The sequence below is a fragment of the Vanderwaltozyma polyspora genome, genomic scaffold, assembly GCF_000150035.1.
Source record: "Vanderwaltozyma polyspora DSM 70294 KpolScaffold2002 genomic scaffold, whole genome shotgun sequence".
NCBI classification, from domain to species: Eukaryota; Fungi; Ascomycota; class Saccharomycetes; order Saccharomycetales; family Saccharomycetaceae; genus Vanderwaltozyma; species Vanderwaltozyma polyspora.
The window spans coordinates 1-16,880 of NW_001834689.1; the positions used below are offsets into that span (position 1 = coordinate 1).

At 29.5% G+C, this 16,880-nt stretch overlaps 5 protein-coding genes across 5 annotated transcripts, besides 1 other annotated feature; 2 read left to right on the forward strand and 3 right to left on the reverse strand.

Moving 5' to 3' along the window:
• The first annotated feature begins 3,289 nt into the window (after nucleotides 1-3,289).
• Nucleotides 3,290-7,154: a sequence feature (HML mating-type cassette region).
• Nucleotides 3,611-4,240, reverse strand: HMLALPHA1 (transcriptional co-activator mating type protein alpha; the record flags this gene model as incomplete). Its single annotated transcript, XM_001646742.1, has 1 exon — nucleotides 3,611-4,240. The coding sequence occupies one exon, from the start codon at nucleotides 4,238-4,240 to the stop codon at nucleotides 3,611-3,613; it is 630 nt and encodes a 209-aa protein (XP_001646792.1).
• On the forward strand, nucleotides 4,682-5,353 carry HMLALPHA2 (homeodomain mating type protein alpha2; the record flags this gene model as incomplete). The annotated part of the gene is made up of 1 exon (XM_001646743.1): nucleotides 4,682-5,353. One exon carries the CDS (start codon nucleotides 4,682-4,684, stop codon nucleotides 5,351-5,353), a length of 672 nt encoding a protein of 223 aa, XP_001646793.1.
• A 685-nt stretch (nucleotides 7,155-7,839) lies between the features above and the next one.
• CHA1 (L-serine/L-threonine ammonia-lyase CHA1) lies at nucleotides 7,840-8,892 on the reverse strand (the record flags this gene model as incomplete). The annotated part of the gene is made up of 1 exon (XM_001646744.1): nucleotides 7,840-8,892. One exon carries the CDS (start codon nucleotides 8,890-8,892, stop codon nucleotides 7,840-7,842), a length of 1,053 nt encoding a protein of 350 aa, XP_001646794.1.
• A 1,479-nt stretch (nucleotides 8,893-10,371) lies between these two features.
• On the forward strand, nucleotides 10,372-11,796 carry VAC17 (Vac17p; the record flags this gene model as incomplete). The annotated part of the gene is made up of 1 exon (XM_001646745.1): nucleotides 10,372-11,796. The coding sequence occupies one exon, from the start codon at nucleotides 10,372-10,374 to the stop codon at nucleotides 11,794-11,796; it is 1,425 nt and encodes a 474-aa protein (XP_001646795.1).
• Nucleotides 11,797-11,913: 117 nt separating this feature from the next.
• MRC1 (chromatin-modulating protein MRC1) lies at nucleotides 11,914-14,871 on the reverse strand (the record flags this gene model as incomplete). The annotated part of the gene is made up of 1 exon (XM_001646746.1): nucleotides 11,914-14,871. One exon carries the CDS (start codon nucleotides 14,869-14,871, stop codon nucleotides 11,914-11,916), a length of 2,958 nt encoding a protein of 985 aa, XP_001646796.1.
• Nucleotides 14,872-16,880: the final 2,009 nt, after the last annotated feature.

Here is a 16,880-nt window from a genome sequence, read left to right on the forward strand (position 1 = left end):
TGAAGTATGAGAAATAAACCGCATTGATATTTGTGGTATTTTTGATACTACTGAAATCATATCTCGCGCATGGCAACTTTCAATTTCTATGATACAATAAATAGGACAATACCACACGTAAATCGGGTAGCCTTTACGTATGTAATAACTTTAAGATAAATTAATACATATCACGCTAATTTCTACTATATCTTATTTTGAATGCTATATAACTTTTACTGCTAAACAATATTAATTATGATGTTGCTGATATACTTCAATTTGAGGGGGGTTTTTCAATTATTGAATGCCACATACATAGATAAAATAGATCAAAAACGGGTCAAAATACTAAAGCTGTAAGTAATATCATTATGATAATACATATAACAAAAATTATGATAATTTATTTTTATTACTTAAGGTGAGATAAACATACAAAATATTATAAGAAAAAATCTTCATTTCCCTTTTATACTACTCTTAGTGTTGTTTGTTTGCATATCACTTTAATATGATGAATAAGTATCCATAAGGTTGCGAAATAATGTGAAATAATGTGAAATTTCATATGAAAAATGAGTAAAGTCATTTTTCATATGAATTTACAAGGTAAAGAGTTAGATTAATATTATTTTATTTATTTATTTTTAATAATAAAAAAATTTGGCGCATTGGATAAACAAAATTGAGTACCTTACTTATGATGTTACTAATCTGACCTATTTCAAAAAACAATACACTCTGTATATCTTTGAGATAATAATTATCATGAGCCTGGTTTGACTAGCATCATTGAATTTCTTCCAACAGTTAATGTGAAATCAGGGGCATTTAAGACAATTTTTTTTAAATATTGAACTAGCAATATCAATTCCTGATATAGGAATAAAGAACTCGAAAGTAATATTGAGAAGAGATATTAGTACTATCTTCATTTAAGTATACAACAAAAAACAGTATTGGCTATTTATAGAGCACTTATTTAGCATTGGTTTGATCTACATAAAAGCGAATTCGTTTATTTCAATTCGCTTAAAGTTGAAGAATGCAAACAAACTTCTAATTCAATTTTTAATTCCTCCATTAAATGTCAAATTTATTTTTTAGAAAAATATGTAAAACATGAAGTGGGACTGTTGTAACCTAAAATATAGGGAATATACCTATAGATTTATAGGATATTGTTATGACGTAATAAATTGTATTTATTTCAACAACAATGTGCAATCTAATATTACTAATCCAATAGATTGTTAACATTATTAATAATATCTGGTTATAAAAAGTAAGTATAAACAGCAATTGAATCATTGGAAGTGAAGTGCAAAGGAATAATTAATATAATTGGTTAAAAATACTAAGATTATGGAATTGGTTCTAAACATATAAAATGGTATGATATTTTGGAAAATTTAAATATCATCTGTCTAAAATATTAATATATATTTATTTAGTTCATTCTGCTGGCGGAGGTTCGAAACAGAGAAGGAGCGAATAACAGTTTCGAGGTTGTCATTCATTTGTTTATTCATTATTGTAAGCTATATTATTGGGACGCTAATTCTTATACTATATTATACAGTATTATATAAGTATAGATAGAGGGTAGGAATAGTTTCATTAAGATAAAAACCTATCCCTTTATATAGCTTAAGGAATACATCTAATTGTTCTAATTAGATGGTTCTTTGATGGTTTTCTGCTTTGCTGGTTTTCTGCTTTGCTGTTTTGCTGCTTTGCTGTTTTGTTGGTTTAGCTTCTAATGCTTACCATTTTCCAACACATTTATAAATCATCACTGAGAAACACATATTATTATAACTTAAAAATCGTCTTAAATAAAATCATCAAAATAATTATTCAGATATTAAATATATATTTGAACGGGTACATAGGAATCAGATTAAACTATTGAATTTTTATGTATAATTAAATGTCAGACTATTACCTCGAATTTAAATAATTCTTAGATTTGTACTTGAATTTTAGGTAAGCGTTTGGTAAATATTAATACTTTTAATAAAAAGAAAATATAGAATTTAAAATAAAAAGTTATATGCATCCAAGGATAAGTATAACAGACACGTTGGACAAATTATAATTTAAAGTGGACTTTTTAAAATCTTTTGAACTACGTTAGATATTCATCCAATTTATTTGAGTCTTGTATGAAACTATGAATTAAATCATTTTTAATCTAAATGTGCACAAAATTTTATCCCCTAATTGCTTATACAAGCAAGAACTGGGTCGCTATTGTTTGTAACTTATTACTTGTAAACTCCATTGTAACTTATTTTAAGAAATTTTGTTGAAATAGCTTCATATCTCAAAATTTCGGATAAAAAAGCTTAAATACTAACAACTCTCATAACCTATGCATTTCCATGCATTCAAATTATCTCAAACTCGATTTATTTCTCCTTAGGCATGTCAATAGCCAGAATAATCGAAACAAATCTCAGAATCTATCAAGGAATGACATAAAAGGAATACTAGACATAAAAGCTCACAGATTTCTAGTAATTATTTAGTAATAAAACTTATATCACATGGAATCTCTTTGGATTAAACATTAATTGGTATTAAAATAGCATGTGCACGGGCATAATCATTTTCAAACCCTGGAGAATCTAGGCTTGAAAAAGGCAATATCAAAATGATGTATCTGGTACTAAAAATTTGAACAATATGTCTAGTATCAAATATTATTAAATATTCAATTATATAGAAATATTTAAAGAAGCCTAACTGACACCAACTTGTTCATGCATATGGTCATATTACCATACATTAAATACTCTCCTTCCCTACACCACAAGCATATATAATAAATGACATATGTCAGTGTCCCCTTCTAGTGACGCGGAGCCGTCAAAACTAAGGCGCGACGCGATGCCAAAAACACGCTGACATTAATAAGTGTAACAAAATTGGAAATGACACACAAATTTCATTGTTTAATAGAATCATAACAATTATATGAAACGTTACACACCAACTTTTGCACATATAATCATAATTTTAGAAATATATTCATTCTTTTGCTGTATTGATGGCATAAATATTTAACAGTATATAATGGGAGCCATTTCAAAATAGAATGATACCAAGACAGGTCAATAACTCACACATCTACTCTAAATTTTGACCTTAAATAGAAACTCTAAATAGGTTTCAGAATACTTCAAAGGCAAATAAATCTATAAACAACATTCAACAACAAATTGCAATCAATAGGTGTATGATAAAAATTTGGAATAATAAGAGTATGGCGGCCAACCGCCATACCAGTCAGAAAATATCAAAAAGGAATTGAAAAGGATAAAATATATGAACATAAAGAGGTAAATATAGAAGATAGTAAACTAGGTATAAAGGAGATGAGAGAGCGTATTGAAGCATATAAGAAGGACGAAGAGGAGCTAGAGGATACGTTGGAAAGCATAAAGCGAAAACAGACAGATTTAGAAAGCAAGTTTAGAAGAGTCTTGTCTCTGTGTTTAAAAATTGACGAGCATAAAGTTGATGCTATGCTTGATGGATTGTTGCAGGCCATTTCCTCCGAGGATCCACAAGATGTCGATACTGACGAAATGCAACATTTTTTGAAAAAGCACGCACGTATCTAATTACACCACATCATCTCCCGCTCATATGTTTGCCCTACCCACTCCACAAACCCACACTTGGGCTTGACAAAATTAAATTGCTGCGATAAAACGGTCCATTTTTTCTGTTGTTCTGGATCAGAATGCCATGCTTCTGACAAAAGTGAAGAAAGTATTTCTTGCTTCAGCCCATATCCAAATTGTGAGTTGTATGCTCTAAAAGCCATAAACCCATTTAAGCTCTTTTTAGATGAAGTATCAACCTCTATTACACTGTTTGGGCTTGTACTTAATAAATCATATTCAGTCTCTGTATCAGAGAGAAATAAATCATCTTCATCCCAGCTGGAAGAGAAGTTAAGTATATTTGTGTCGTTTTGTATATTAATAGAAGTTTTCTTAGATTTCATTTTCTTGGTTTCCTCATCAATACCCAAAAGGAGACTACTTGGAGGGAAAGGTATTTTTGTCACTAATGAGTTTGTTATGAATACATTAACATTTGCTTTTTGAGAAAGTTTACCAGCTGAATTAGCAAGCTTATTTATAGCAATTCCCTTTTTCTTTTGCTTCTCTATTTTATTACTTTTGTTCAATTTGACTTTGAATAATGGTTGAGAAGTCCATGATCTTGATTTAGTAGACATTGTTATGGTTTTTTGATTTTTCTTTCTTGGGTTAAGATATATAGAGAATAATATACTATTATTTTTTACTTTGTTGTAGATTTTGTATCAACCATTTTACACATGAAGTTTTGATGTGTTCTTATATATATATTCATATATTATCATTAATCTCATTGATCTGTATAATATATTTGATGTAAATATTTACATTAATGTTTCATCTTTTAAATCTGAAACATAGCACCCGTACATAACATAAGCGACCAAATCAAAAGGCCCCACAAGACTTACCGCTTTAAGAATCAACTGATTAATCATATTTGAAACATAACTTGATCTATGATTTATATATAAAGACGATGATTATTTAAGGTATTGATAATAATATTAAAATTCATGTTCATATTCATATTTCGACTAAACAATAAAAACCAAAAACTAAATCATTAAGCTACAATCATGAATAAGATCCCAATCAACATTTTACTAAATCCATCTCATCAAGAAAATTTAAAAGATAAATTACAACAAATCAATGACAAACTCACCTCATTGTGTTCGAAGATACCAGGCAACACTTCAGGTTTAGAACAGGAAGACCATCTTGAGTTACAAAGAATATTATTATTCTTAACTACTGTTGTTAAAAATGAAAAATTAGACAATGATGAGATAATGCTAGTCAGAACAACATATCAATTATCTACTACATTATCGATTATGGTAAAGAGCTTACGAATGGCAAATGAAAATTATGAATCTCAAACTAGTAAAGAAAATAGTGAAGAAGAATTAACTTCACCTTCTTCTTCCGACTCTAATGACAGAAATGAATTTGTCTTTAATATTGTTACACAGGATATGATGAATAAGAAAAAAATGAATATTAAATCTTACAGAGGACATAGACTTCCTAAACAAAATGTTAAATTATTAGAACGTTGGTACATTCAAAACGTTGAGAATCCATACCTAGATGATAAAAGTATTTCAGAATTGATGAAAATAACATCTTTATCAAAAGTACAAATAAAGAACTGGGTTTCAAATAGAAGAAGAAAGGAAAAATCCATTACAATATCACCAGAAGTATCTCGATTATTACAAGAATTAAAAACAGAAAAAGCATAAATAACAAGATAACAAGAACACCTAATACAAAAATACATACCCAAACTCTGACTTGTAGAGGAGTTAGACCACACTTTTTGGCTATAGCATCCCGTTCTTTTGAATTTAAAGACTGCTTCTTCTCAAACACTCGTTCCAAAAACAAACGTGCTTCCTTTGGTAAAAACTTTTTTCGATGGTCACTCGAGGATTCGTTATAAATCTGTTGTTATTCTTGTTAGTAAATATACAAAAAAGAATTAAAACACAACACATACATTCAATGAGAGTATATCTTTGCAAGCATTCTGTAATGATTCTAAAGTAAGTTCCAAGAATTCAATGTCTTCTTCAGTCATATTCGTGGTGCTTTCATTTGGATGTTTGCCATAGATGTTATTTAATGCATCATTTATATACTTTTTTAGAATGGACTGGGATGTATCACATATAGATTAATTAAAACATATATCAAACTGTTCTAATAGTATCTTTTTATTACAGTAGTATCTTTTTATTCCAGTACTATATTCTTATCCTAGTACTATATAATTATTTTTTGATTAAAATCCACTTCATATTATCCCAGAACTATATTCTTATTCTAGTACTATATACTTAACTCAGTATTATATGCTTATCCTAGTACTATATACTTATCCCAGCACTATATTCTTATTCTAGTACTATATACTTATTCCAGTACTATATATTTATCCCAGCTCTATATAATTATTTTTTAATTAAAATCCACTTCATATTATCCTAGTGCTATATTCTCATTCTAGTACTATATATTTATCCAAGCTCTATATGCTTATCCTAGTACTATATACTTATTTTAGTAGTATATGCTTATCCTAGTACTATATACTTATCCCAGCACTATATTCTTATTTTAGTAGTATATTCTTATCCTAGTACTATATACTTATCCTAGTACTATATACTTATCTCAGTATTATATATTTATTTCTTACTTAAAATCCACTTCATATTATCCTAGTACCATATACTTACTCCAGTACCATATACTTACTCTAGTACTATATACTTACTCCACTACCATATACTTACTCCACTACTATATATTACTCTTTACTTTAAATCACACTTACAAATATCTATTCTCACTCTATTATATCATTCTTTACATAACAGAACAATCTTTTGCTCCAAATCCATACATTGCCTTCTCAACCTCCTTTCGAACCTTTACCCAGTCCTCTCGACGTTGCACAAACTCATATATCTCTTCTTGACTAAATATTCCACCAAACATACCAACCTCTCCTATCATCTTTCCCAGATCCTTCGAATCCTTTCCTGATACAATAAATATCTGTCCCACACTTTTAAGTCCTCCAAATAGCGGCTCCAATCGCCTTTGTCGAAGTTCACTACTAACAAACTCAAAGTAATAGTTCAAATCACTGATTAAATAAACTGCTCCATCCGTACTAATTACACTGTTTTTGATCATCTCAACTACCTCTCGAAATAATCGTTCTCCTATCTCTTGCTGGAAAACTTCAAGTGTTCCTTTGTCCGTAGCTCCTTTTAACAACCTACAATGCTTTCGAATCACCTTCACTACTTCTTGAGACCCACAACTTTCACTGATCTCCCCTCCAATTCCATTTGCTTGAATGTAATCCCTCTGCTCTTCATCCAATAAAATCCTCCTTACTTCCTTCATTATATTTCCTAGACCAATATTTAATCCTTCCCCAACAAAATCATCAACCATTAACTCAAGATTCTTCTTGCAATGAACTGTACTATTTAGAAAGTCCTCTTCTTGTTTTACAAAACTCTTATCCTTCAATTTTATATAGTAACTCATAATTTCAACTTTTTATTGCAGTTTTGATGACCAGTTAGCCACTGTGACACATGCATGCAATTGGATATATGTCAATTATTAGAACAATATATAAAGCATCAATCTTTATTACATTAGACTCTGTTATTCCAATTGAAAGGCATTTAGAATTTGTCATGTTACATTATACTATTATAATTATACAATTGGGAATATTTAAATATTGTTTATTTCATTAAAATTATTATTTAAATGATACTGTTTATGTGTCAGAGTGTCATACTGGCGTCATTATAGAATTTTATTTTATTTTTTACTAGCCGAAATGTCCTAACTTTTGTCCGGACAAAAAACTCGGAAAACTGACATTGTGAAAATTTAATATTGGTTAGGACAAATATCTAAGATCGGAAATTTTGAAATAAAACTTTGAACTTGGGGATATAGCATTAATTAGGTAAGACAATGTATTAAAATTATTAATAAAAGATTACAAATTAAAGAAGACATTTATAAATGACGATTTAAGAAATATTTATTTGAAGGTTTAATCACTGTTATTAATGGTTGTATTATGAATGATATATGTATAATTGTTATGTATAGTTTAATCTTGTATATGCAAAATTGAAAATCATAAAATAATCATTTAAAGTTGTTTAATTGAAATGTCATTGAATTATTAAATATCTATGAAACTTGGAATTGTAGGAGATGCTTTTTGACTTTTTAAGTTTAATTCTAATAATGCAGTTTCTAACTCCTTTACTGTATTTGATGAACCGCCACAAGCGACGATTAACACTGCATCATCACATGTTAGTTTAGTTCCTAATGCAGTCTCCAGAAGATCCGTGTGGTAACCCAAATGGATTGCAGCTCCACAGGCGGGTTCTATTACCATATTGTGGTCATGAGTAAATTTCAAACATGTTTCTACAACATCTTTATCTTCTACAACAACTGATTTTGTATTATATTTTTTGGCATAATCAAACATTTGATTGGAAATATTAGCTGTACCCAAAGATGTTGCAATTGTTGAAATTTTAGTGAATTCTACTGGCTTATTTAGTTTCAAGGAAGTATTGAATACATGACATCCTTGAGTCTCTACGCCAACAACAGGTATTTTATCAGCTAGATTATATTTTTCTAACCCTTGGATTATGCCATTATATAAACCACCTCCACCAACACTACATACAATTGCTTTTAAATTTTTTATATTAAATTTTTGTTGGGAAAATGTTTCCATTATTTCATCTACCATAGTAGAATGGCCTTCCCAAATAAGCGGATTGTCAAAAGGATGGACATAAATAGGCTCAATTTTATCTTTATTGATTTCATTCATAATATTTTGTTTCAAGAAATTATCTGCTTCTTTCCAATGATTACCTTTTATTATAACATTTGCACCAGTAGCTCTAATTTTTTGAACCATCCTTTCTTTTGTCGCAGTTGGAACCACAACAGTACAAGGCAAAGATAATCTTTGGGAAGCAGTGGCAGCTGCTAAACCTGCATTTCCACCGGAACTCGAGAAGACATATGGTTTTTTAACATTTATTTTTTTTATCCTTATAGCATTTTTTAATATTAAATTACCAATACCTCTACTTTTAAAGCTACCACTTGGTTGTAAACTCTCGTACTTTAGATAGAATTGTGGTAGGTTCTTACCAGGAAAAAAATGTTTTAATAGTGGAGTCTTGTTATAAACTAACGACATTATAAATATATAACTATATTTTGTACTGATATCTACGTAAATAGATAGGCGTGATTGGTTTTTATTGAAGTCTGCTACCTATAAATCTACTAGAAAGAGTAATGAAAACGATCGTCTTAAGAAAAATCTAAAAAAAGATAAACTAATCTGATAATCAAGAAACAAGATATATGTATATATATATATATATATATATATATATATCCATGTAAGTATGTTTAATAATGAATTTTTTTTTATCTTTTTTGTTGAATTGCCCCATTGTTACTTGAATGACATTGGCTCTTCGTCAACTACCATCCTCTAATTTTTTTCTGTTATCCCGCTATGGAAACAATGTAACTTTTGCGACCCTAACCTAGATAATTAATTATTTTTAAGACAAAAAGAATTAAAAAAGCAAACCAAATTCTTATCTGTGTCTGATAACTGCATGCCTCTCTCTCCGTTAAAGTTATCAGATATTCGATCCGTTTGTAACATTACATACCTAAAAACATATAAGAACTAAATACAAGTGTTTGTTTTCAAGTACTGATGTTAATCGATTCTAAACAAATTAGTACCTTTTCTCTAGATTATGCGATAACAACAAATAGGTGGAGTTTATTTTCCACCTGCCTTTTCAATTCGAAAAACGAGAATAAGAGCGCAAAAGGTGGAGATGTATTTCCACCTCAACCAGTATCATTTTCCAAATGAAAAGAAAAAAAGAAAAGAATTTTTGGTCCGAAATCCTAAAAACATAGAAAAAGAAACTTTGCTATCACAACATTTTCTTGTTTCTTTTGTTTCGAGACTGGATCATTGTTAACGATGAATACTTAAATTAACTTATCTTATTTTTTTTTATCTTTTTGTTTGGCTTTTCGAAAAGAATTAAAGTTTTTTCCCATTTGATCAAAAATGACAACAAAAATCGAAAAAAAACTTATATATGCGAGGAAACTTTGCAAAAAAATCAAGAATAGGATAAGATATAGTGTAATTGCAATAGATAATTGTAATATCAAGAGACTCATTACCTTGAAATGCAACCAATTGTAGTTTAGAAGAAGTTGGGGTGGGAAGTAAAAAAGTAGATCGTAAAATTTTATGATTGCTATTAGCAAAGACAGCATTTTTTTTATTTGTTTATTGTTTGTATAGTTAATCTTGATCAGGAGACGATTAGATATACGTCGATATATTGATCGTATGGTTAACAGGTTAAATAGGACATTTGTTAGTACATACTGAACAACGGCTAAAGGCTCAAATAGATTGAGATTCGTAGATAAAGGCATTTTGACAAAAATTCATTTAACAGCATCAGCATATAGTCCCTCTTCTTTTTATTTTTGTTATTATTATTACTACTACTTCGATAACAATTACAATCACGAACGCAATTAAAGAAAGAAATATATATTGCATTGAGAAATCCAAGATAATACCAGAACAATTGAAAAGCATAAGATAAACATCAAGAAATTTTAGATGCCTTATTCTAATATAGATGATCTTTCAGAAAGATTATTAGTCAGGTCGCAAGAGGCAATACTTCAATTGGATTTGTGGATTCAAAGACAACAACAATGGGCAGAAAGTGATGATAATCACGATGAAAATGATTTGGAAAAAGTTACAGATACTTATAATTTATACATGTCTCAATTGAATTCGTTGTATATTAGATCACAAAACGTTAGAGATAAGCTAAATACTAAAAAAAAATCAAGAACTAATACTATAAAGTATGTATCACCCTCAAAAGTTAATATGAATGGGCAAAGTGATATCGAAGACCTTATTTTTGAGTTCCAAGATATTACACGAAAATTGAACGTTTTGGCTAGTTCAAGAAGAAGGTGCTCCTCATCAAAAAGCTCATCTTCGAGATCTAGCTCGATTGGTTCATTTCAGCCAAAGCCATTAAAAATTTCGTTGAAAAGGAATAAATCATTAAAAGAACAGAATAAGAAAACTGTAACGTTTGATGTTGAAGAAGTGACTGATCTAAATATCAATAGTGTAATATCTTTGCCAGGGTCCCCTCTTCGTAACGAACAAAGTAGTCCCCCAATGAATCATCATTTAAGGCAAGCCAAATCATATGATACTGGTTTGAATTCGAAGAGAAGTATTAAACCAAAAAAATCAAAAATTGATTCAGTTTATGATTCAACATTCAAGAATACACAGCGTTTATCAATATCACTATTTGATATAGATACAAACGAAAATGATATAACAAATATTTCTGATCAAGAAACAGTAATATCATCGTCATCTCTGACTATGGACGAGCCTCTCGAAATCATTGATGATCAGAAAAACAATTTAAAACCCTTAAGAAGATACAATTCTCATGAAAGCATATTATCCACCAAAATTCGGCCAATTAGCATATCAAAAAGATTTCAAATAGGACCTTTTCGTTCTGTATCGACAACAACTACGTCAACGAATTATGATACGACAGCCTCCAATACAGACGTTAAGGCTGATGATTTCTATAAGCCTAACCTATCAAATTCAACAACTTCAAAAGATATTTTATCTATGTACAGCATTAAAAATGATGTTCAAAATTCAAATAGGGGAAACATAATTAATAATAAGAAAGAATCAAATAGTTCTACATCTTTTTTTAACAAATGGAATATATTTAATTTCCCTTTGATTGCAAGTTCTGAGGTTGGGTCTAAACAAGAAAATAATACCACGGCAAAACATTTTGGATCACAAAGAAAAAAACAAATATCGTCATTAAGTTATAATAAAGCCAATTATTCAACAATGACTATTGGACCTAATGGCTCCATGTTTTGTTCGCCTACAATATATGAACCTACTTTTTCAAATACCGTTTCATTTCAAGAGCTCCATGACGCCTTGAACACAGAATTAGACTTAGCATAATATACCATATTTAAAATTTTGTATTTAGTAATAACTTAGCATAAAATATATTCAAGGTCAAAAGAATGTAATTATATATAACTTAACGGAATATATCTATATTACCTTTATAATTATTTATTGTTCAAAACTATTATCTTGTTCGTCAAATAATCTAGATGCAGATGCAGTTTTTGATTTATGTGAATGTGGCTTATGTTCCTTTTTCTTTGGAGGAACTAGTTTTCTTGCTTTTCCTAAGTATGTGATAGAGGCCTTAGCACTGCCAACAGTCCTGTATGATTTTGAAACTTTAACAGTCTTATTCCCGTCTTTAAATTTAGAATCTATGTCAATGCTGGAACTGAAAGATTTGATAACTGAAGTTTGTTTTAATCCACTGAACGGTGTGCTTACTATTTCTTCATGTAATAAATCCAACTTTGAGGAAATTGAATTGTTGTGGGAACCTGGTAATGATTCTAGAGATTTAATAGAACAATGGCTTTTCAGGGCAAACATATCAGTTGCAGCATGACTGTGCTGTTCCTTAGCTAGGTTGTTATTCATTTCGAATTCCTCTAAGTTTCTGCTGCTGCTTAGGAAGGAAAGGCTTTTTTGCACGAATGCTTCTGAAAGAATAAACTTTTTCTTCTTATTTAACAGTTCATTAGAATTTACATCTCCTTCTGCATCTGTCTCTGGGGTATCATCCATAATATTATCGTCTCTTTCGTCGAATGGATTCTTCACTTCTACTATATCATCAACCATGGATTCTAAAAATGCGTGTGACTTTTTATTTGTCATAAGCTTTTTGTTATGATCAGTTTCAAGGCGTTTTTCTTTCATTAATTGCCTTCTTTTAGCTCTATATGCCTTCAAATCATCATCTTCATCATCACTCAGTTCAATTTCTAGAGCATTTCTTCTCTTCCTAAAACCACCATTTTTTATGTCATTTAATATCCTATTAACCATTTTCAGATCCATGTCCTTGTTCTCTGCGGCCAACTTTTCACGAATTTCACCAGCGTTAAAATTCTCTTTACTATAATCATCGATCATCTTTTCAACTTCTGAGTCGTATTCATCAGATAACTCTCCATCAACACCACCAATACCATGCCATTCATCTTCTGATTCTTCAGCCTCCACTTCAAACATATCAGTTATTCCCTTGTCCTTTAGCTCACGAAGTTTTTGCCTTTGTTTCCTCTCTTGATCTCTCCTCCTGTCAATTTCCTTTTTAACCATCTCCTTGTATAATTCTTCATCTTCTGACTCATCAGAATCGATATTATTTCTTTCATTGTTATTTTCTTGGGATAAATTATCACCATAATGACCCAAATTAATAGTATTTAAGCTAGGTTGGTGGTTTGCTTCCACCTGGACAGAATTTTCTCCTGAATCTGAATCTGAATCTGACTCACTTACTACATGAATCTTTTTCGATTTTCTATTTTTGATATTTAAAATATTTTCCTCATCAATATCTCTTTCACTATCTTTCTCACTATCTCTACTGGCATCTTGTTCGGTTTCTTTTTCAATTCCAGTTGAAGCATCTAGCTGAGTTCTCAATTCATCATCACTGTCGCTCGCTTCTTCATTTGAAGACATTACTTCTCCATCATTGTCGCTTTCTGGGACTTCAGAATCAGATAGTTCATTGGCACTAATTGCAAAATCTTCCTCTTGATCACCATTCTCAATTCTCTGTTTCCTTTTTTTCAATTCCTCTTTCTGTTTCTCACGTATTCTGATCTTTCGGTTTCTTTCAATCTCTTGTTCAAGTAAATTTTCTACAATTTCTTTCTCCTTTTCTATTTCTTCCATTTTATAACCCTTCTGTTCCATAATTTCCTTTTTATGATCAAGAATTTGAGCTTTTGTAGCTTTCTTCAAATCGCTAAATAAGTTCCCCAAAGCATTTTTGTTATTTATTGAACTTTGAGCCGGTTTATGACGTGATAAATTTGCTTTAATGCTTAAAATCGTAGCCTTAGATGCACGAGACACTTTGGATGTTACTTCTGTTTCATCTTCACTATCAGAAAACTCGATACAATTTTGCTTGTTTATATCCTTCTTTAAAATATTCTCATAATTGCTTAAACCAATAAATTTAGACTCCTTTGAAAATTGAGGTAGAGAATTTTCCAGATTCATTGCCGCCGTTTCAGGTTCTGTTGAAGACAGTTTTACTACGCCTTCTTCATCTTCTTCAGATGAACTCGAATCAAAATGTTCTAAAAAATCATTTTTTGAAAATTTAACCTTGGACATGACAGGAGCTATATTTCTTTTATATTCTGTACCCATTGATTTTTCTTTTAATATCTGATCTTCTTCATCGAGCTGCCTTTCAATTTCATTGATCTTTAATTCACTATTCGAGTGAGTATTATCATCTACTGTTTGTACTGCTGTAGAAGAATGTTTAATTTCATCGTCTGCAACTAGTGTTGGAAAAATCTGTGTCTTATCAACTTGCGTCTTATCAACTTGAGTCTTATCGACTTGAGTCTTGCCATATTGTGTCTCCAACTCCTGAGTTTCTAAAGTAGTATCAAGTACTTTCTTCTGGCTATCAAGATTATCTGTAATTTTTAATAATTTATCTACTTTCGATATTTGAATTTGTGTAGGTTCTGAATCAGAGGCGTTAATATATTTTTGAGTGTTGTCCATTTTATTAGACTCAATTGTCTTACTGCTATATGTAACTGAAGCATCGATAATTTGTGTATGATCTTCTACTATTTGAGTTCTCTGTAAGAATCGTCTCTCTTCTTTTTCTTCTAAATCTTCACCACCTTCGTATAAATTTGAAATTATTTGAGTATCAGCTATTACTTGGGTTTCTGCTTGTGAACTATCATTCTCACTATCGTTATTATTGCCTTCTAATCTATTTCTAATTTGTTTTAATTTTGAATTATTAAACAAAATACTTTGACCAAGACCTGGCAATTCTATATTAAATTCTGAAATTTTTGGTTCATCTTCTACATCACCATCTGTAACTTTCTTATAAGTAGTCCTCTTTTTGCCCTTAAGAGCATCTAACCCATCAAATACAAAGTCCATAGTCCTTGATATGGCCTATGTATCAGTTTCAGTACTGTTCCTATAACTCAAATAGTATGGCTTATGATTAATTGTTGTTGCTGATATACTTTATTAATACTACCATTTTTTTTATTTGATACGCGTAAATTTTGTATTATAGATCTTAAATTTAAAGGTTACGCGTCGGGATGAGTTAAAGATTCTGTAAGCTATATTAGAATATAGTACTGGGATAAGCATATAGTACTAGAATAAGTATATAGTATTATGAAAATTATTGATAATATCTTTCACATCAATGAGATAGCACCAGTATTGTTAACAGTTAGTTAATAAATGTATGATTATTAGAACAAAAATTATATTTTTTACTTTAACTTCATATTAGGATAAGCATATAGTATTAGGATAAGCATATAGTATTAGGATAAGTATATAGTACTAGAATAAGTATATAATAAAAATTAGATATTTGGGCTACCAAAGTTAAGCATTATTTTACTTTTCATCTTATTGACTAGAAGTCGCTATATAGTACTAGAGTAAGTATATAGTACTAGAATAATTATATAGTACTAGAATAATTATATAGTACTAGAGTAAGTATATAGTACTAGAGTAAGTATATAGTACTAGAGTAAGTATATAGTACTAGAGTAAGTATATAGTACTAGAGTAAGTATATAGTAATAAGACCGACAGCTTTAAATAACTGAAGTCGATAGAATTGAGATATAGATAAATTATAACTATATATTATATAAAAGCTTTTATTTTGGATAGTATAGGATCATAGACTATTTTCTTTTACTTCTAGTTTTATTACGAAGTCGCATAATGACCAGGTAACAGTATATAGTACTAGAGCGAAAAGGATACAAATATAAGATAAGAAATATAATAGTCCTCATCATTTGATCTTGTCCACTAAAAGATTATTTCATTTTCGATGGTTCAGTTTTAATGGAAGTTCTTTCTTTTCAACATGTATTCTATTATTGACAATTCCTTTATATTTAATCCACAACTAGAAACATAGAATATCAAACAAATAAATTAAAACAAAAGAAATTAAAATTAACAAGAAGATATCCTAGTATAAATACAACCAAGCTATCAAAATCTTTTTACAATTTCAATAAACTGTATTTTAAACCTGTTGGTCTTATTACTATATACTTATCCCAGTACTATATACTTATCCCAGTACTATATACTTATCCCAGTACTATATAGTAGTGAAAAGAAAACAGGAAAACAAAAAGAAGGTAATAAACCCAATTATCTAAACCGAAACACTACTCATTGGATATTAGAAATATATGTAAGTTATCTTAGTAATGCTTCTGGTAAAATTAGCTCTTTTCTCTTTTTTCATGTGCAGGAACTTTAAATTGGATTATAGTACTAGGATAAGTATATAGTACTATGATAGTATATGATAGTATATGATATAAGATCTGAATGGTCCTATATAAGATGATAATTAGTTCTGTTGCTCGATTATTGTCTATATATATAGATAGAATTCATTAAGTTAGTTGTTTAGAGTTGCATTTTTGAGTTGGTGCTACAGCATATATATATTGTATAACTGAGACATTATTCTAATAATAATTTTTTATTCAATACTAATTGTTTGGTATTTCCCATTTCCAATTTATAATTATATGTTGGAACTAAATTGAGGATATATATTTCATGTTTAATTTATTTGCCCCATTATTTTACTTGTAATTGTATTTTTTTAGGAAATCTTGATTATTAGCTACAATGTTCCTAACTTGCATTTCACTAATCACATTTATTTCAATATATAATATACGTTGATCTTATTGCCAATAATATTACTTTATAGAGTCAGTGATTATCTTGTATTATCCTAATTATACTATAATGGAAGTTAGTCAATTAAATAAATTTTCTGTGTAGGAGTGAACTTAGCATGTAATATATACCATTAGCGTATATGCTACAAAACTTAATAATAAAAGTTTGTTTAATACTTAGTCCAAAAAAGGACTGTA